The sequence below is a fragment of the Pogona vitticeps genome, chromosome 1, assembly GCF_051106095.1.
Source record: "Pogona vitticeps strain Pit_001003342236 chromosome 1, PviZW2.1, whole genome shotgun sequence".
NCBI classification, from domain to species: Eukaryota; Metazoa; Chordata; class Lepidosauria; order Squamata; family Agamidae; genus Pogona; species Pogona vitticeps.
This window is the reverse complement of record NC_135783.1, coordinates 169546716-169567593: the sequence shown is the minus strand read 5'-3', so window position 1 is coordinate 169567593 and position 20878 is coordinate 169546716. Positions and strand designations below refer to the sequence as shown.

Sequence of the window (20878 nt, the reverse complement as noted above, 5' to 3'; positions counted from 1 at the left end):
TCTTCTTTTCTCAAGGCTAAATAAGAACTAAGTCTTGAATATCTTCTGAAAAATTCTGAAGTATATGAAATGAGTAAAGGCTTTTTCTGGAGAAGAAAAACTGCCTTTATAGTCCATTAATTTTTTGTAAAACCACAGATCCTTGATATGAGTTTGCTAAACAAATAATCTCTGTCTTTCAGTAAAATCAGCATAAAATCTTAGCAAGAAGTTGATTAATGTGCCTTTCTCTAAGAAATAGAATTTAAAGTTAAGTTTATCAAAACAACCAGAAGTATCAATTCATTTACAGTACTGAATGTAAAAACTATCTGGATCATAAGTTAGTAGACCTCTCCATGTTTAATTTTGTTCTTTAGGCAAGTACAGACAAGAGCACACATTTTTAAAATGTTCATTCTTTATCACCTTCAACAAGTCCAGGTACAATCAAAAAGACAGACTGGAATTAGTTATATTATTGTGACATTAGATGACAATTTTTCGGTTTCTTCATGGGAATGACTCTTTAGCACTTCTTTGATGAACTGTTCAAGTGCACTGAAGTAGCCTTGGCACTGCCAAGTGTCATTGTGAGTTCCATCTGGAAATATTGCCATTCTTTTAGTCCGAGCAGGAGAAAGTTCATAAAGCTGCTTCATCATAACTGGAGGGATCAACTGGTCAGCCAGCCCAGAGATGAAAAGTGAAGGCATTCTGCACTGAGAAATTTTTCTGTAAGACAGGAACTTGTTTTTATAGCACCACAAAGGAAGGTACCTCACTGGGAAGAAAGAAAACAGAGTGCTGGCCATGTGCGGGATACTAAGGAATGTGTTCTCCACCATGATGGCAGAAATCCTATGGGCATTCTCAGAAGCTAGATGAACAGCAACGGCTCCCCCTAAGGAACGGCCAAAGAGAACAAATTTTGTCTTATCCAAATCGGATCTAGTCATTACATAGTCTAGAACAGCCTCTGAATCTAAATAGATGCCCTCCTCACTTGCTTCTCCTTCACTTTTCCCATAGCCTCTATAGTCAACCAGCAATAAGTTTACTTTCAAGTTCACAAGCATCAATAAAGCATTTGGCAGTCTGTGACCAATGTTTCCTGCATTCCCATGAAAGTAAATGATAGTAGGTGAATATGAAGAATTATCCCCTGTAAATCTGAGGAGAATTAGATTAAGCAACACACCATCTTTGGTTCTGATGAAGATATTCTCATGTGGGATGCCAGTAGGCATAGGAACATAAAGTCGTGATGAAGAGGGTTGCTCGGGGAAATAAAGCAATACATCCTGGAATTTATACAATATCCCTGCAATAGATATAAATATTAACAGAAGTAAAATCATGCCTCCATACAGATGAAAAGTTACTATCAAAGGTAAGAGAGAAATACGACAGAGTCCCCAGGACCATGACATCAAGGTAAGTAGACATTTTTCAATGAAAGTCCAGAGCCTCCATGTTTTTTCCATTATAGTAATCAAGGATTCTTTACTCCATATGAATCCTGAAAGAAGAAAATATATTTCAGCTTTTAAAAAAAACTAATACATTCTACAGCAATGTAATATGACAGGAACACAACTGCTTCTAACAACAATATAGAAAGTTTAAAACTGAACTTTAAAAACAGGAAATAACTACTCACTTATTCCAGACATGTTCAAAATATGGCAAGTCAGTAAAATTACTTAACTACATTACATTAAAAGAAATTAGAATTTCACAAATAAATCTAAGTAAGGCAGCTGGAGAGCCTCTCTCTCTTCTCTAAATCCAGGCATTTAATATCGTGATTCAAAAGCTCTCCCACAGCGAGATATAAATCAATTCCCATCTTGCAGACATTTCCTGAATGTGTACACTAACTAGATAATATCACATAACAACAAAATAATTAAAACATATTGGTTGTAACTTAAGACTCGGTTCTACCTAGAGTTCTATCTGACAGTAGTTTTGCAGGACACCCAATTTTTGCTGATCCTCTCTACCCACTTAAGCTTCCTCCCCTGTAGCTCAGTGTTATCATCCCCTCCAGAACAAAATAACACATGATCAAGAGGACTGCATTAGGTAGGGCCCATTGCCAAAGATACATGTTGTGATTTGCAGAAGTCCCTGTTTGGTACTACCAATAATTCAAAGTAAAGTTTTCCACATCGACAACACATGTCCAAATACAGTATAACCCTTCCACCAACTGGCAATGAGTCTTTTGAAACTTCCATGGTCTCAGATCATAAACTAAAGAATAATACTATTCTAGGCACAGTGGGTGGTCCTGCTAAAACTTGGCATATTAGATTCTGTGATGAGTTTTTATCTCGACTAATCTGGGAAGACATCAATTAATAAACATACTACTATGTAATTTCTAATCCATAAACTCAGATGTTTCATTATTTTTAATAATTCTACTACATAAAAATACATGTTCATGCAATATTCGATACAAGGGTTGAAATTCTGTTCTATATGTTATGCTATGCAAGGCTGATGATATAATCAGCTGTAACAAATTTTCGGGGGGGGGGGGGATATTCCATTCACACACCCCCGCAAGGTTCCCAAGGAATTCCTTTTTTATTGTCGTTCTTAGGAACTCATTAGGAACTGCATCTGCACATCCCACAGGCCCCAATGTATTCCCAACAACAAAATGGGATCCATAGGACCTCTGGGAATTTGGGGGACCAGGAGTGGGAATAGGAAATGTTTGAAAAAACAGAATTATCATGGTGTAATTTAAAGAACAGAGTTTCAGCCACCACACGATTCCAGTCAAATGGATTGTAAATATCCAGCATGTTTATCTTCATTAAAGAGTTCCAATATAAAACGATCTTTTTTTAAAAAATACTATTTTTAAAAAATTTGATAACAAAAATATAGAGAGATTAGATTCAGAGAAACATAAATGGCAGTAACAGTACCGTTACTCAAACTGTTGTGAAAGCATATGAGATGGTACACCAAATTACCTGGACTGCTGTCCCAGTGCATAAAACCATTATCAGGGATAAAGACATACGATATGCACCTAGAGGGAGGGAGATGGACCCTTATTCAGGCATTAAACCTGAATCTATGTATGGCTTAATAAGGGCTAGAGGCAGAGATATACATGCAAGCCCTGCCATCTAGATCCAAAACCTGCTCAGAGGCCTCTTAAGGCTTTTTCATGGTTCTTGATCACATAAGTGCTGTGAGTGCATTCAACTAAACATACAACACCCCCTGCAGACCTTCACATTAAACACATGAAAAGCTGAGTGAATTTCAGACTTTTGAAGATGACAGGTCACTTCAGAAGTTATGCCAGTAAAATGTTTTCACCTTATGGTGACACAACACTGCTGCTTTTGCACCAGGATTACAAGATGTACATATTGTGGATCCTATTCTACCCCAAAAAGAATTATACTGCATATGTACTAGCCAAAGGGGAACTTCCATCCAAGACATGGTGGCTTATTTTGGGAAAATGTAAGAAATTAGATATATAAACAGAGATACCAAATCCAAGTATTTTATAAAGTGATGTTGCAGAGGTGATTATATTAAGATACATTTTAATCAATGATTTTTTAAAAAAACAAATTGATTTAAATCAAAATAATCATTTTTAAAATTTAATCTGTGATTTAAATTGTGATTTAAACCAATTTGATTTTAAAAAATCATTAATTTTTATCCACTCTGCTAACAAATACTACCATATGAGTGCTATCATTTTAAGTTCTGTGTATGGGTATATCGAAAGATAGTGGGTTCACATTTAAAGATAATTCATGGTTTAGCAATATGTAAATGCACTTTTAAATGCACGGATTGCTGCCTTGTTGTGGCGAAGGGACTTGAGTAACTCAGAGAAGCTATGGGTTATGCTGTGCAGGGACACCCAAGACGGACAGGTCATAGTGGAGAGTTCCGACTAAACGCAATCCACCTGGAGCAGGAACTGGCAAGCCACTCCAGTATCCCTGCCAAGAAAACCCCATGAACAGAAACAAAAGGCCTAAAAGATATGACGCTGGAAGATAAGCCCCTCAGGTCAGAAGGCATCCAACATGCTACTGAGGAAGAGCAGAGGACAAGGACAAGTAGCTATAGAGCTAATGAAGTGGTTGAGCCAAACCCGAAGGACACTAAGCTGTGGACGCGCCTGGAAGTAAAAGGAAAATCCGATGCTGCAAAGAAAAATACTGCATAGGAATCTGGAATGTAATATCTATGAATCTTGGTAAACTGGATGTGGTCAAACAAGAGATGGCAAGAATAAACACTGACATCCTGGGTGTCAGTGAACTAAAATGGATGGGAATGGGTGAATTCAATTCAGGCGAATATCATATCTACCATTGTGGGCAAGAATCCTGTAGAAGAAATGGAGCAGCCCTTAGTCAACAAAAGAGTGGGAAAAGCTGAACCGGGATACAATCTGAAAAATGATAAAATGATTTCAATACAAATCCAAGGCAGACCTTTCAACATCACAATAATCCAAGTTTATGCACCAACCACCAATGCTAAAGAGGCTGAAATTGACCAATTCCATGAAGACTTACAACACCTTCTAGAACTGACACCAAAGAAAGATGTTCTTCTCATTCTAGGGGACTGGAATGCTAAAGTAGGGAGTCAAGAAATAAAAGGAACAACAGGGAAGTTTGGCCTTGGAGTTCAAAAGGAAGCAGGGCAAAGGCTAACAGAGTTCTGTCAAGAGAACAAGTTGGTCATCACAAACACTCAACAACACAAGCGGCGACTCTACACATGGACATCACCAGATGGGCAATATCGAAATCAGATTGATTATATTCTCTGCAGCCAAAGATGGGGAAGCTCTATACAGTCAGCAAAAACAAGACCTGGAGCTGATTATGGCTCTGATCATCAGCTTCTCATAGCAAAATTCAAGCTTAAATTGAAGAGAGTAGGAAAAACCACTGGGCCACTCAGGTATAATCTAAACCAAATCCCTTATGAACACACAGTGGAAGTGAAGAACAGATATAAGGACATCGATTTGGTGGACAGAGTGCCTGAAGAACTATGGATGGAGTCTCGTAACATTGTACAGGAGGCAGCAATAAAAACCATCCCAAAGAAAAGGAAATGCAAGAAAGCAAAGTGGCTGTCCAACGAGGCCTTACAAAAGCAGAGAAGAGAAGGGAAACAAAGTGCAAGGGAGATAGGGAAAGTTAAAGAAAAATTGAATGCAGACTTCCAAAGAATAGCAAGGAGAGACAAAAGGGCCTTCTTAAATGAACAGTGCACAGAGGGAAATGATAGAAAGGGAAAAACCAGAGATCTGTTCAAGAAAATTGGAGATATTAAAGGAACATTTTGTGCAAAGATGGACATGATAAAGGACAAAAATGGGAGGGACTGAACAGAAGCAGAAGACATCAAGAAGAGGTGGCAAGAATACACAGAGGAATTATTCCAGAAAGATTTGGATATCCTGGATACCCAGGTAGTGTGATTGCTGACCTTGAGCCAGACATCCTGGCGAGTGAAGTCAAGTGGGCCTTAGAAAGCATGGCAAACAAGGCCAGTGGAGGTGATGGCATTCCAGTTGAACTATTTCAAATCTTAAAAGATGACGCTGTTAAAGTGCTACATTCAATATGCCAGCAAGTTTGGAAAACTCAGTGGTGGCCAGAGGACTGGAAAAGATCAGTCTACATCCCAATCCCAAAGAAGGGCAGTGCCAAAGAATGCTCCAACTACCGTACAATTGCACTCATTTCACACGCTAGCAAGGTTATGCTCAAGATCCTCCAAGGCAGGCTTCAGCAGTATGTGGACCGAGAACTGCCAGAAGTACAAGCTGGATTTCGAAAGGGCAAAGGAACTAGTGACCAAATTGCTAACACTGGCCGGATTATGGAGAAAGCCATAGTTCCAGAAAAACATCTACTTCTGCTTAACTGATTGTGCAAAAGCCTTTGACTGTGTGGACCACAGCAAACTATTGCAAGTCCTTAAAGAAACGGGAGTGCCTGACCACCTTATATATATCTTGAGAAATTATACGTGGGACAACTAGATATGGAACAACTGATTGGTTCAAAATTCGGAAAGGAGTATGGCAAGGCTGTATATTGTCCTCCTGCTTATTTAACTTATATGCACAATATATCATGCGAAAGGCCAGACTGAAGGAATCCCAAACCAGATTTAAGATTGCCGGAAGAAATATCAACAACCTCCAATATGCAGATGATACTTCTCTGATGGCAGAGAGTGAGGAGGAATTAAGGAACCTCTTAATGAGGGTGAAAGAGGAGAGTGCAAAAATGGTCTGAAGCTCAACAGAAAAAAAAACTAAGATCATGGCCACTTGCCCATCACCTCATGGCAAACAGAATAGAAGATATAGAGCCAGTGACAGATTTTACTTTCTTCGGCTCCAAAGACGCCTGCTTCTTGGGAGGAAAGTGATGACAAACGTAGACAGCATCTTAAAAAGCAGAGACATCACCTTGCCGACAAAAGTCTGCATAGTCAAAGCTATGGTTTTTCCTATAGTGATGTATGGAAGTGAGAGTTGGACCATAAAGAATGCTGACTGCTGAAGAATTGATGCTTTTGAATTGTGGTGCTGGAGGAGGCTCTTGAGAGTCCCCTGGACTGCAAGGAGAAGTAACCTATCCATTCTGAAGGAAATCAACCCTGAGTGCTCACTGGAAGGACAGATCCTGAAGCTGAGCCTCCAATACTTTGGCCATCTCATGAGAAGAGAAGACTCCCTGGAAAAGACCTTGATGTTGGGAAAGTGTGAGGACAAGAAGAGAAGGGGACGAGAGAAGACAAGATGGTTGGATAGTGTCATTGAAGCTACCAACATGAATTTGACCCAACTCTGGGAGGCACTGGAAGACAAGAGGGCCTGGCGTGCTCTGGTCCATGGGGTCACAAAGAGTCGGACACGACTAAACAACAACAACAACAAATGCACTTTAGGCCTGAGGAAGGCTCTGGGCTCATTACAGACTCTCCATTCTCCATCCACAAAATCTGGGAGAAGGACTTCTGCAGTATTTGGATTCTATTCAAGAAAATTCAGCTTAGTGTTCATAGACTCATAGAATAATGAAGTTGGAAGGGGCCTAGAAGGCCATCGAGTCCAACCCCCTACGCAGTTCAGGAATCCAAATCAACATATATCTGACAGATGGTTGTCTGATTTTCTATTGAATGGCTCCAGCACTGAAACATTTCCCACCTCTTGAGGCAATTGGTTCCAGTGTCACACTGCTTCTAACAGTTAGGAAGTTTTTCCTAAAATTAAACCAAAATCTGGCTACCTGTAATTTGAGTCCAATATTATGTGTCCTGCACTCTGGAATGACAGAGAACAGATCTTGCCCCTCCCTCTATATGACAGTTTTTCAAGTATTTAAAACACGCTATTACATCTTCCTTTGTCAAGAACATGCCCCGTTCTTTTCGTCTTTCCTCACAGAGCTTGATTTCCAGTCATTCTTGTTTCCTGTTCTGAACTTACTCTACTTGTTGGCATCCTTTTTAAAGTTCAGTGTCTAGAACTTGATACAGTACTCAAGATGAGGCTTAAGCATTGTCGAATAGAGGGGAACTAGTACTTCATGGAATTTAGAGACTCCATTAATGCAGCTGAAAATAGCATTTGCCTTTTTTTTTTTTACAACCGCATCACACATCTCATAATCTAAAAGAATAAGAGGATCCTTCTTGTTCAGAAAATAACTGACCAGCGTTTCCCCATCGTGTTTGGTTCCCCCCCCCATGTTTAGATCTTTACCCTTATCCCTGTTCAGTTTCAGCCTGTTGTATTCAGACCAGTGCTTGAGCCTGTTGAGATCTTTATGAATTTTGATTCTGTCTTCTAGGGTATAGCTATTCCATCCAATTCTGCGTAATAAGCATTCTCTGCATGCACTCACCCAAATCATTCACAAAAATGCTGAACATCAGTCTGTTCAGAACTGAGCCTTGTGATAGCCCACTTGTTACCTCCTCCCAGATTGAGAAGGAGGCATTGCTAAGAACTCTCCAGGTACGATTCCTTAACCAACTGTGTATACAGTTGACAGTTGTTCTTCTATCCAGTTTACACCTAGTTAGTTTGCTAATCAGAATATCATGGGGTACTTTGTCAAAAAGCTTCGCTAAAGTCAAGATATATTATGTTTGTTATTAATACACTAGGATGAATTTTCAGTTCTGGTTAAACAAACCTTCTACAGACTGACACTGCCTTGGGTAGAAGTGATTCGAATGTTTGTTTTGATGCACAATTGATCAGTTTTCTTATTCTAATCTTCATCTTATTAAGCTCCAAATATAATGTTAAACAGGGATTCTGTGAAAATGAGGCTACATGCCATCAAAGTAATTCTACTGGCTCCAGAGGAAGAGAAAGTTTTGTTCACTTACTACATCTTGCACACATAAACACCTCATAATGGTTAGTGTTATCATGTACAAATCACCTTATTTTAAAGATTTCCAAAGCATTTAAGTAAACAAGTAAAACATCTTTCCTAATTTATATGATTTTCTTTCTCATAACATTGAATTACTCTTCTTGAATATTCAAGCCATTGCTGGACATTTTTGGTGGTACAGGAAACCCTCAGAAGAACCATGCAAGGCACCAGGGTAATTTTTTAGGGGCTACGTGGAGAAAATGCATCTATATTTGCATGTGAGCACTTCTAATCATACATTGTTTTGTTCTCTGACTATATAGCCTGTATAATTATAATAAATGTAAACTGCCCAGAGAGTGCTTTAAGCACTACAGAACAGTATATAAGCAGAACACTTTTTTTTCACAATGGCTGATGTTCAGTAGTAAGTCACAACTTGACAATACCCATTGAGTCTATGGAACTTACATAGGGGTTGATTCAATGGGTCTACTCTAATGGCTACTTTCTACTGGAGTTCATACAGTTATTATTAAAACCATGGATGATAGTCTACCAAAAGTGAAAAGGGATTCAACTTACTCCAGTAATGCAGTACATGATATCATAAACACATCTGATATTGTTTGCCATGAGAAAGATATTGTATCTTTGCTATATCAAGTCACATTATTTCTTCTTTATTATTCAGGAAAACAGTAATCTTACCAGTGGTCCTGCTATATATGAGCAGTAACATTTATTAGACATCCAGTTCAAGGTATCCTATGCTAGAAAGGATAAATGACTTAATATATACTAATACAAAAACAAAAGGCTACTGGTGCAATCATACCTAAATATCAGGTCCTTGAAGTTAAAGTCCGTTACACAGGCCATTTCTTTTGCACTTTACACCAGGAACTGCTTCATAAGAAAAGATTCCGAGAATGGCAGAGCTATAACACAAAGAGAAAAGAAAGAAAAATAGAGCAGTTTTTACTTTAAAATACTGAAGTGAATTGGGGGGGGGGGATCCTTTACAAACAAAACCTATTCTAGCCCACAATGTTACTTGAGAAGAAGGCCACTGTCAGAAATCTCAAGGTGAATTTTGAAATATTTAGCTTACGAATCCATAATAGCAATCCCTTTCAATTGGCTTTCTTAGGTGCTAACTAGATGGATCATAGCAGATCTCCTGAGGGATTTTTTTGATTACAAACAAGTGCAGCAGCACTGTACACTAGAGCTACATAGGGCTTTAAATCTCCCCCCCCCCCCACCCCTACAGTGTGCAACTGGTTGGTATGATGAAGTATCCTGCTTCTCCTGGAGAGAGTATGCAGCTGTCCTGATGGATAGCTGCTGATAGCATTAGCCTTCATTAAAATAATACATACCATCTTGTTGCATCTGGAATACTGCGATTGTTTTTGTTGTTCTATCTCAAAAGAGACAAGTTGGATCATCTTCCACACAATTACAGAGTAACACACCTGGGACTTTTTAATGCAGACTGGGGGTTGGGAAGTTGAGATTTACAAAATTATTAACACCATGGGAACATTAAAACATTTCTGCCTTTTTTGGATTCAGTGGCCTTATAGGCCCTTTACAACTGCATTATTCTATGATTCTATGCATCATACAGTGGAGGATACACTTGTGGTGATGACCACAAGCTTAGACAGTTTTTTAAAGTATTGGATAAATTCAAAGGAGATATTTAACTAGATAGGTTGGGCTATCTGTGAATATCAGCTGTTTTGCTGGACTACAAAAACCTTGTGATCTAGCAAGGGACTGGCTAGATTCTCCCATCCGGTAATTGAACAATACTCAAAGGAACTACACATGCAGAAGGATAACTACAAAACGTTTCTGTGACACACCATTAAGCCAATATAATGTGTCAAGACACAAAGAAATGTCCCTGCGCTTCTCCAAAATCACACAATTTGCATACATTTGATGCAATCACCCAAACTTTTATAATTGAACTATTACTATCTAAAGTGCTACAGGATGTTCATCATGATTATAAATAGAATGCTAAAGTTGCTAGATATATAATCAAAATCAGTCAATAAATATAACATTTGTTATCATTTTCATGTAACAGTCTTTCCCCGAAAATACTTATTTCTTCACAAGCCCTTTCACAGTTGCAATATTTGGCACATAATTCTTATTACTATTGAGAGATGCAGCAAAACTCAGACTATGCTGTTCATCCCAGAATTCACAAGCTAGTTCTGAAAGTCATTATACAACAATCTTAATGTATTGTTATAATCTTTGAAATAATAATCCTCAATAGAACATTTAAGTTTCTTTAATGACTCTTTCCTTTTTTACTATGCCTATGGGCAGACTTCAGGTTTCTCAAATTAGCTTTGTGTTTTGTTTTATTTTTGTTAAAATTAAACAATCAATGGTAGCTCAAGAGGCAAATTTAATCCCATCTATAGATTTACCATCCTTCAGGGATTTGGACACCTCAGCAAAGAAGCCTCCAAAAACTACTGCTGGGCTCCTACTTCCCAGATTGGGAGCACCAAGACTGAGCGATTAGCAGATGACCAGGCAGGAATTTTGTGTGCACAGTTTACTAACCTACTGCAGACTGCTCAGAAATCTGCTAGTAGATTCTTAGCTACATTCTTCTCCACACCAACTAGACTTTCTGCATGCTTTTACTAGGGCACCATGCTTTAAACCAATAGGGATTACTTCCAGATAAACTCATGTAGGCTTCAAGTCTAAAATCTTACAGTTGCAATCAAAATTATTCAACCCCCATTGCAAATCAGGTTTATTGTAAAAATGTACAGACTTTCAGCTGTTTGCAATGAACAAATCAAACAAAAGCAATTCAAATAGCTCAACACAACAAATGCTTTAAGTGGTTTTCCCAAATTCAACTGAAAATGGGCCACTAACGAAGCCCTTGATTCGTTACATCACTTGTGCTTAAGACACCTGTTTTGCATATTTATGCTGTTGTGAGGGAATCTATTCAGGCGGTTGAATAATTCTGAGATTGCAGAATTCATTGATAGCTGCATTTTCAGTTGAATTTGGGGAAACCACTTGACGCTTTTGTTGTGTTGAGCTATTTCAGTTGCTTTTGTTTGATTTGTTCATTGCAAACAGCTGAACATCTGCAATTTTGACAATAAATCTGATTTGAAATGGAGGTTAAATAATTCTGATTACAATTGTAAATTATATTATTTGTAAATAAGCCTATCATCTCCACACCTCCATGGGATAAAAGCCCCAGTATTAAGAGAGAATTCCTGGTGCTACCAAACAAAAAATAGAGCCATTATTTCATCATTTTTTTCCAAAAGGACTTTGGGGAAACTGGGGGGAAATTAAAAAGGCATAAAGGAAGAGCTGGAAAAGATACAAAATTTTCAAGATATTGTCACCGGGCCAAGAGACAAAATTGTATGGATAAGTCAGGATATATATACAGTTAGGTCCATAAATAACTGGATACTGGAACAATTTTCATAGTTCTGCCTCTGTTCACCACCACAATGGATTCAAAATGAAACAACCGAGATGCAATTTAAGTGCAGAGGTTCATTTTCAATTCAAGAGATCGAACTAAAATATAATATGAAACTTTTAGGAATTACAACCATTTTCATACACAGGCCTCTAATTTCAGGGGCTCAAATGTAATTGGACAAATTAACACAATCATAAATAAAATGTTCATTTTTAATACTCTGTCGAGAATCCTTTGCATGCAATGACTGCTTGAAGTCTGAAACACATGGACATCACAAAACGCTGTTTCCTCCTTTGTGATGTTTTGCCAGGCCTTTACCGCAGTTTTCTTTAGTTGTTGTTTGTGGGTCTTTCTGCCTTAAGCTTTGTCTTCAGCAAGTGAAATGCATGCTCAATTGGGCTGAGATCAGATTGACTCAGCCATTGCAGAATATTCCACTTTTTTGCCTTAAACAACACCTGGGTTGCTTTCGCAGTATGTTCTGGGTCACTGTCCATCTGTAAAGAAAAGCACCAACCAATCCACTTTGCTGAATTTGGGTGAATCTGAGCAGATAATATATCCCTATACACTTCAAAATTCATCCAGCTGTTTGTCTTCTATCACAACATCAATAAACACTAGTGACCCAGTGCCATTGGAAGCCATGCATGCCCATGCCATCACACTGCCTCCACTGTGTTTTAAAGATGATGTGGTATGCTTTGGATCATGAGCCATTCCAAGCCTTCTCCATACTTTTTTCATCCCACCATTCTGGTACAGTACAGGGCGATCTTAGTTTCATCTGTCCAAAGAATGCTGTTCCAGAACTGGGCTGGCTTTTTTTAGATTTTTTTTTTTTTGCAATGTTTAATCTGGTCTTTCTATTCATGAGGCTTATGAATGATTTGCACCTTGTGGTGAATCCTCTGTATTTGCTCTTGTGAAGTCTTCTCTTTACAGCAGACTTGGATAATGATATGCCCACCTTCTGGAGAGTGTTCTTCACTTAGCTGGATGTTGTGAAGGGTTTTTTCTTTACCACAGAAAGGATCCTATTATCATCCACCACTGTTATCCAGCCTTTTTCTGTTGTAGTCACGTGTGTGTTCTTTTTTCCCCTCAGAATATATCAATTTGTTGGTTTGGCTACTCCGAATGTTCCTGCTATCTCTCTGTTGGATTTCCTCTTCTTTGCAGCCTAAGGATGGCCTGTTCCACTTGCATTGAGAGCTCCTCTGAACCCATGTTGTGGGTTCACAGCAACAGGTTCCAAATGTGAATGCCACATCTGGAATCGACTCCAGACCTTTTATCTGCTTAATTGATGAATAAATAATTAAGGAATAGCCCACACCTGTCCCTGAAACAGCTTTTTCAGTCAACTGTCCAATTACTTTTGGTCCCTTGAAAAAGAGGGAGCTACATATCAAAGAGCTCTAATTCCTAAACCCTTCTTCCAATTTGGATTTGAACACTCCCAAATTAAATCTAAGAGACTGCACTTTAAGTCCATGTTCATTATTTAACTGTAACTTGAATTTGTTTTGGTAAACATAAAATAAGAATACTTGTGTCAGTGTCCAATTATTTCTGCCTCCTACACACACACACACACACACACACACACAAAATGTCTAATATCCAAACACTTTCGGTGCAATTTATACTGCTGAATTATGCAGGTCAATCACATCAAGCATTAAAACCCACGCTTTGCATGCAGAAAACTCTTAAGCTCAACTGCAGGCAATTCCAGGCAAGCAGAACCTAGGTTACGTGTCTGAGACCCTGGTGAGCTCATACCGGTAGGACAAGAACACACCGCCCATTGCAAGGCAACTTCCTACATTCCCACGGTCTTGCACTGGAGAAAGAGGGACTCAATCCTGAAACAAAATCTGTCGTCCTTCTAGTGATCTTTAAAAATCCCCCAAGATTCATTCCAAAGGGGGTAAAAAGAAGTTTCTGGGGTAAAGACGACCTGCTATATAGTACGTGGAGTTTTGCCATAAGGGCAACACCGCCGTCGACTGCAGCCACTTCCCGGGCAACCAACGAGAGGGCGAAGGAAGCCGCTCCAAAAGGGAAGCGGCAGCGACCCCAGCCAGCTGCCCGCCCCCCTCCTGAAGGGCTGAGAGAGAGAGAGAGAGAGAGAGAGCGGGGGGGGGCGGGGAGGACAGACGGCGGAAGCGCTGCTCTCCTTCGCGGCTCGCCTACCTAAGCCTCCAGCGCTCGCCTCGGGCAAAGAGAGCCCCGACGCCTCGACCTCATGACTCCTCCGAGGCGGGATATTTCCCCTTCGCGTCCTTCCTCCCAGGCCGGGAACTCTTCTGTCAATCACCACTTCCCGGAAGAGAACCCAAGACTCCCAGCAAGTGCTTCCGGAGCATAGGGTGGGGAAAGCGAGAGAGCCCGCCAATGGCGTCGTGTACCGGAGCCTGTCGCTGTCCAGAGGCTGCTAACGACTCTGTCGTGGGCCTTGACGGGCTTCCTGTTGCGACCGCTCCGGATGCGACCCCCGCCGAGTAGGAGGAACGGAGGCGCTGCTCTGCTTTTTTTTTTTGCCTCCCCAAGAAGGTGACGGCGTTTCTGTCTCCATGGCAACTTTTGAGCCGTCATCTCAAGACTGCGACAGGAGTACTTTAAGCTCCGCCCCATTGAGAGGCGGGGACCAAAGCGGAGGTTGCTTTTTCTCGCACTCCATTGGAGCGGCGACGTGTCTGTTTCGTAGCGTCACCTCGAGGGAGGGGGGGGAGGAAAGAAGGCAGATAAATTCCGATTAGGGAAGGAGATCTGCATCATGGCGACACTTATTGATAGGGGTATTAATGCTTGTTCTGTTTCCTTAAATAGAAAGTGTTGACACTGGTTTTCCAGGTAAGTTTCCCCGCAGCCTGGACCGCTACGAGGATGGCGAGGGTGCCAGCCATGGGCGCCCCATTTTGTAGCATCTTATCTTCTGTGGGCGGCACCACAGTAGGAAACGGTGCAGCGGCTGAGTCAGGCCCCTGCCCGCTGTTGCCCCGCTGTTTATTATCTCCCGGCCCCATATGGCTTCCTTTAACGGATACAGTGGGAGGGTGAAAGGGGTGGGCATTCCCTGCTCTTCTGTCCGCGTTTTGTGGGTCCCCCTGCCGCCTTGCCGGAAAAGCCAGCTACAAAGAAGGGAATCCCTTCAGCTGAGATATGTGCAGATCTAACCTGCACTCCTGTGTTGTTTTTAATTGATATCTTGTGCTGATTTTAATGTTTTTAAATGCATTTGCTTAATGTAGTTTGTATGGTGTGGCTGGTTTATATGACTTCATTACTCTAGCTAAATGTGATCTTGTTTGTGAGCTGCCTTGAGTGCTATATTTTCGTAGAAAGGGAAGGAAGGAATAAACAAATAGATAATAGATGTGTAGTTTGGAGGACAGGTAGGTGTGGCACTGGCAGACTTCTTCAGTCCCCTTGGCCAGCTAGACGGTAAGTTTCTATGGCCCAAATTATTTCCATGGGCCAAATGTTTTCATCTTCTTTAATACTTCACTAAGAATCTTTGTCTAATCAGGGGATAAGACTGTAGTCGTCTGTGTGTTGACTCAGCACACTATCCTGTTTAACCCAATGAGATTTTCTTCCACCTGATTCATGCCACATTTCAGTAAAAGAGCCCCGTGGTACAGTGTTTAAACTGCAGTTCTGTATCCAAGCCTCTGCTCATGATGTGAGTTTTATCCCACCCAATTCAGGTAGCTTGGCTTGGAGTTGATTCACCTTTCCATTCTTCTGAGATCAGCAAACTGAGTACCCAGCTCTCTGGGGGTGGGGGCAGTGTAAGGCCTGCATAATTAAACTGTAAATCACCCAGAGAGGGCTTTAAGCAAGTTGAAACAATGACAGTATAGTTTGATTGACCCAATTTCATCTTTTAATAACTATTTTGGCAGAATAGTGACATGGTATTTTTATTTGTTTAAAATGTGGAATGAAAATATCTTGCTTTGAGACAAAAGGTAACGTGTTTTAAAGCACTTTTTGTCTTCTTTGTAGTGAAAAAGAGAATCAAATATGTCTTCTGCCCTTGCTTCACATTCTGCTTCCCAACTAACTGTGGCATCACAAGTTCCTTTTGTGGATCTGTGTTCAACCTTAGAAAGAATACAGAAATGCAAATCCAGACCAGAGAAAACAAGGTATTTCAAGGATTTTTTAGATTCCTGGAGGCAGTTTCATGATGCTCTTCATAAAAATCAGAAGGATGTGACCGACTCATTTTATCCTGCAATGAGACTTATTCTTCCTCAGCTGGAAAGAGAGAGGATGGCTTATGGAATTAAAGAAACTATGCTTGCTAAGCTCTATATTGAACTGTTAAATTTACCTAGAGATGGAAAAGATGCATTAAAACTTTTAAATTATCGTACGCCTACTGGTTCACAGAGAGAAGCTGGAGATTTTGCTATAATTGCCTATTTTGTATTGAAACCAAGATGTCTCAAGCAAGGTCAACTGACCATAGAACAAGTAAACACTCTCTTAGACTCTGTTTCTAACAATAATGCAGCCAAAAGGAAAGACCTGGTTAAGAAAAGCCTTCTTCAGTTAATTACTCAGACTTCAGCACTTGAACAGAAATGGTTGATCAGGATGATCTTAAAAGATTTGAAGCTTGGTATAAGCCAGCAAACCATATTTTCTATCTTCCATCCTGATGCTGCAGAGCTGCATAATGTTACAACTGATTTGGAGAAGGTTTGTAGGCAGTTGCACAATCCTTCTGTATGTCTTAGTGATGTCTCAATTACATTATTTTCTGCCTTTAAGCCAATGCTTGCTGCTATTGCCAACATACAACAAATTGAAAAACAAATGAATAACCAAAGTTTCTATATAGAAACCAAATTAGATGGTGAACGAATGCAGATGCATAAAGATGGAGATGTTTACAAGTATTTTTCTCGAAATGGATATGATTACACTCAGCAGTTTGGTGCATCTCCCCTTGAAGGCTCACTGACTCCATTTGTTCATAATGTCTTTAAAGATAATGTTCAGAACTGCATTTTAGATGGTGAAATGATGGCCTACAATCCCACCACAGAGATCTTCATGCAGAAGGGAAGCAGGTTTGACATCAAAAGGATGGTAGACGAATCTGAATTACAGACATGCTTCTGTGTATTTGATGTCTTAATGGTTAATGATCAGAAGCTGGGTCATGAGATGCTGAGCAGAAGGTATGAGATACTCAATAAGATATTTACACCAATACCAGGTCGAATGCAGGTTGTTCTTAAATGTCAAGCCAGCACTAGGAAGGAAGTAGTGGATGCTCTAAATGAAGCTATAGATAACAGGGAAGAAGGGATTGTGGTGAAAGACCCCATGTCAACTTACAAGCCAGATAAACGTGGGGATGGGTGGCTGAAGATCAAACCAGAGTATGTCAGTGGGCTGATGGATGAACTAGACCTTTTAATTGTTGGAGGCTACTGGGGAAAAGGCCTTCGTGGTGGCATGAAGTCACATTTTTTATGTGCTGTTGCTGAGACTCCTCCAATTGGAGAAAAGCCTTCTGTGTTTCATTCAATTTGCCGTGTTGGTTCTGGTTACACAATGAAAGAACTGTATGATCTTGGCTTGAAATTAGAAAAATACTGGAAGCCCTACGATAAAAGGGATCCTCCTTGTAATATTCTGTGTGGCACTGAGAAACCTGAAGTCTACATTGAACCTTGTAATTCAGTCATAGTTCAGATTAAAGCAGCTGAGATTGTGAATAGTGATATGTACAAAACTGACTGTACATTACGTTTCCCTCGAATTGAGAGAATAAGAGAAGATAAAGAATGGCATGAATGCATGACTCTCAACCTTTTAGAACAACTCAGAGGGAAGGCTTCTGGAAAGCTAGCAACTAAGCATCTTGATATAGATATTGATAAGCCACAGGAAAAAAAACGTAAAACTGTGTCAAAGGTTAAAAAGAAAATTGGTTTAATAGATCATTTTAAAGCCCCTGATCTTGCTAATATATACAAAATTTCCAATATGTTTGAAGATATTGAATTTTGTGTTATGACTGGGGCAGAAAATTATACAAAATGTGAACTGGAAAGTAAAATAGTGGAATGTGGTGGGAGCATAGTACAAAATCCTGGTGTGGACACTTACTGTGTTGTTGCAGGAACTGAAAACGTTCGTGTGAAAAATATTATTTCTTCTAACAAGTATGATGTAGTGAGAGTAGAATGGCTTTTACAGTGCTTTCAGACCAAAGCATTTGTGCCCTGGCAGCCTGCTTGCATGATTCATATGTCCCCAGAAACAAAAGAATACTTCGCTTGTGTTTATGACTGCTATGGTGATAGCTATACAGTTGATACTGATATGGTTCAGTTGAAGGAAGTATTCTCAAGAATGAATAATGTGGGAGAAAAGATCTCTTGGGATGTGATTGCTGATACAGAAGCACGCTATTTATGGGACTGCTCTCTGTTAAATTTGTTCAGACAGCACATCATTTACCTGCATCCATTGGATGAAGTGAGCACCTCAGATACTAAGATTACTCAGAAAAGATGGTTGACTGTAGCGCTAATACTTCGATTTCATGGAGCACAAGTAGTCTCCCAGCTGAAGGAGGGTGTGTCGCATGTAATCATTAGAAACCATGTTAATTTGGAAAGGCTAAAGACAATCAGAAGAAATTTTGAAAGGAAGTTTAAAATTGTATCTGAACAGTGGGTAAAGGATTCCATAAAGGCAGGGCAGTTGCAAAATGAAAATATTTACTTAATGTAGACAATTTTATATAGTAATAAAAGAGATAGTTGGTTAACTTCATATGCCTATTTTTAAAAATCCTCCCTGGCCTTTTCTAATATTTCTCTGTGTGCTTTAATTTTTTAAGGTTAATAAGGTTTGGGATTGAATATAATGCTGAAAAAGATTGGGTTGATTTTTAAGATTCTAGCAGTTAATTTAATTATACAGTGTATCCATATTATATTCAAACATATTTTAAATTTTTTTCCTGTCATTTAGAAATAAAGCCACAGGCAAGTTAGTGTAAAATATTTGAAGCTGAAGTAATTGAATCCCACCAAAAACAAGCCAGGTTGCTAAGGCTTTGGTTCTAGTATACTGATTTAATTCATCTCAGGAATGTGGCTGTTCATTTAAATGGATGGTTTCATTCAACTTTAAAGTCCTGTTCTAATGACACAACTTTTAATAACTAACCTAGGAAATAACTATCCGTGTTAACACATTGTAATGCTATAGTATTATATAGTGTCATTCTTCAGCCATCATAAAATATTCTGAACCAAGAACTATTCTCTTAAACTAAATTTGACGGATGCCAGTTTTATCCATGTTTTCACATTAAAAATTAAACCATTCAAAAACACTTAGTTATATTTCCGAATCAAATTATTTAGGTGGTTTTAATAATAATAATGCAAATTTTAAATTAAGTATACTGTAAAATAATGGCACTGTGCGATTCATAACTACAGTTATGTTTTGCTTTAACATAATGAACTGTTTTTAATAGTCTTATGGAAAGCACTCTGCATACCTTCAGGAAAATTCAGAGGCTCACAATGCAATCCTAAATGTACCAGTAACGTCATTATAATTTTCTTAACAAAGGGCCTTCTGGAGTTATAACCAGAATTAAAGTTTAAACAGAGGATCAGTTTGTTCATCTTTTGAGACTGCAGGTTTTGAAAGCACTGTTTTTCATTAGTTTGCCATTTATGTAGAGAGAAAATCTGCTGCTTCTGTTCTTTTTGTCAACTGGATTTTTATTTATATTTTAATAAATATTGATTTCTTATTAAACCGTCTAAACTATTTTTTCAAATCTGATTCTGTTTTGAAATCAAAGGAGAAATATAGTCAAACAATTGGTATTGTTGTATCGTTGTAATCATTGCAAATAGTTGCTTTATTTCTCTAGTCATTATTTTTCATTGGATTACCACTAGCTTTTTTGTTTGGATTTTAGCTTCCTTTAAAAAAATTATACAAAATAAACGAATAGGGGTGTAACCTGTGCTGGATGAGGTTGCACGCCCCCGAAAACCCACGTGCGCAGCTTGAGAATACTCCTGGATGTGTCTGTTAAATCTGGATACTCAGGTTTTGACAGTGCCCAGGAGTGCATTTGCACAGTTAAATTTAGTGGGTCAGCTGCACCTGTTCCTGCAGAGGTCTGATCTGGCCACGCTGACACATTAGATACATACCATCTGGATTACAGTGGGGCTGCCTCTGGAAAGTGTCAGGAAACTTCTGCAGGTCCAAAACACAGCAGCCAGATTGCTGACTGGGGCTGGTCACAAGGATCACATAACCGGGCAGAATTCAAAGTTTTAACCTATAAAGCCCTAAATGGCTTGGGTTCAAACTATTTCAAGGACCACATTTCCTGTTATGAGCCTGCTTGAGTGTTAAGACCCAGGATAGGCCTTTCTCGATCCCACCACCTTCACAGGTGCACATGGTAGGGATACAGGAGAGGGCCTTCTCTGTCACTGATCCCAGACTCTGGAACTTCTTGCCACATGAGGCTTAGGCTATCCCCAATCTTTACTGTCCTTCCACAAGCAGCAGAAGACCTTTCTCTTCAGGCAAGCTTTCCCTGAGTAAACAGCTGTCGAGTGGGGTTTTAAATGGATTGTTGTACCTTACTGCATTGAATGCGTTTTGGTGTCGCTTTTGTTTTTTGATACTGTATTCTTTCATCCTTTCAGTATTATATACTCATTGTTCTTAGGTTAAATATGATCTTTCAATTGTTGTAAGCCATCTTAGGTCCCTTTTAAAGAGAAAGGCAGGTTAAAAACCATTATAAATAAGTAAATAAATAATCAATCAATCCAGATTCCAGAGAAAGAGGTTTGCACCAAAAATGGCTTTTTAAAAAGCTGAAATTCCACAAAGGGGATTGTTCTTTTTCTTGTTAACT

General features: G+C 39.4%; 2 protein-coding genes across 7 annotated transcripts in view; one reads left to right on the top strand and one right to left on the bottom strand.

Annotated features, from left to right (window-relative positions):
* Window positions 1-323: 323 nt before the first annotated feature.
* Window positions 324-14267, bottom strand: ABHD13 (abhydrolase domain containing 13). 2 transcript variants are annotated; one of them, XM_020814827.3, is made up of 3 exons: window positions 14131-14267; window positions 9256-9358; window positions 324-1501 (listed from the first exon to the last, which is right to left on the bottom strand). In XM_020814827.3, the coding sequence occupies exon 3, from the start codon at window positions 1464-1466 to the stop codon at window positions 453-455; it is 1014 nt and encodes a 337-aa protein (XP_020670486.3). In that variant the 5' UTR covers window positions 1467-1501; window positions 9256-9358; window positions 14131-14267; the 3' UTR covers window positions 324-452. The 2 variants fall into 2 exon arrangements, with proteins under 2 accessions (XP_020670486.3, XP_020670487.3); XM_020814828.3 differs by lacking the exon at window positions 14131-14267 and adding an exon at window positions 13717-14003.
* Window positions 14268-14419: 152 nt separating this feature from the next.
* The window catches only part of LIG4 (DNA ligase 4), a 30475-nt gene continuing 24016 nt past the window's right edge, over window positions 14420-20878 (top strand). For 2 of the 5 annotated variants that reach the window (XM_072976921.2, XM_020814825.3), the window contains exons 1-2: window positions 14420-14790; window positions 15949-17135. In XM_072976921.2, coding sequence (XP_072833022.2) covers window positions 15967-17135 — 1169 coding nt within the window. In that variant the 5' untranslated portion in view covers window positions 14420-14790; window positions 15949-15966. Of the gene's footprint in view, window positions 14791-15003; window positions 15382-15948; window positions 19750-20878 lie in introns of those variants that run through there. The other 3 variants (XM_020814824.3, XM_072976913.2, XM_072976918.2) reach the window with 3 other exon arrangements.

Bases quoted from the DNA above. Each gene is read 5' to 3' on its own strand.
- ABHD13 (XM_020814827.3), bottom strand. From the start codon at position 1,466: ATGGAAAAAACATGGAGGCTCTGGACTTTCATTGAAAAATGTCTACTT.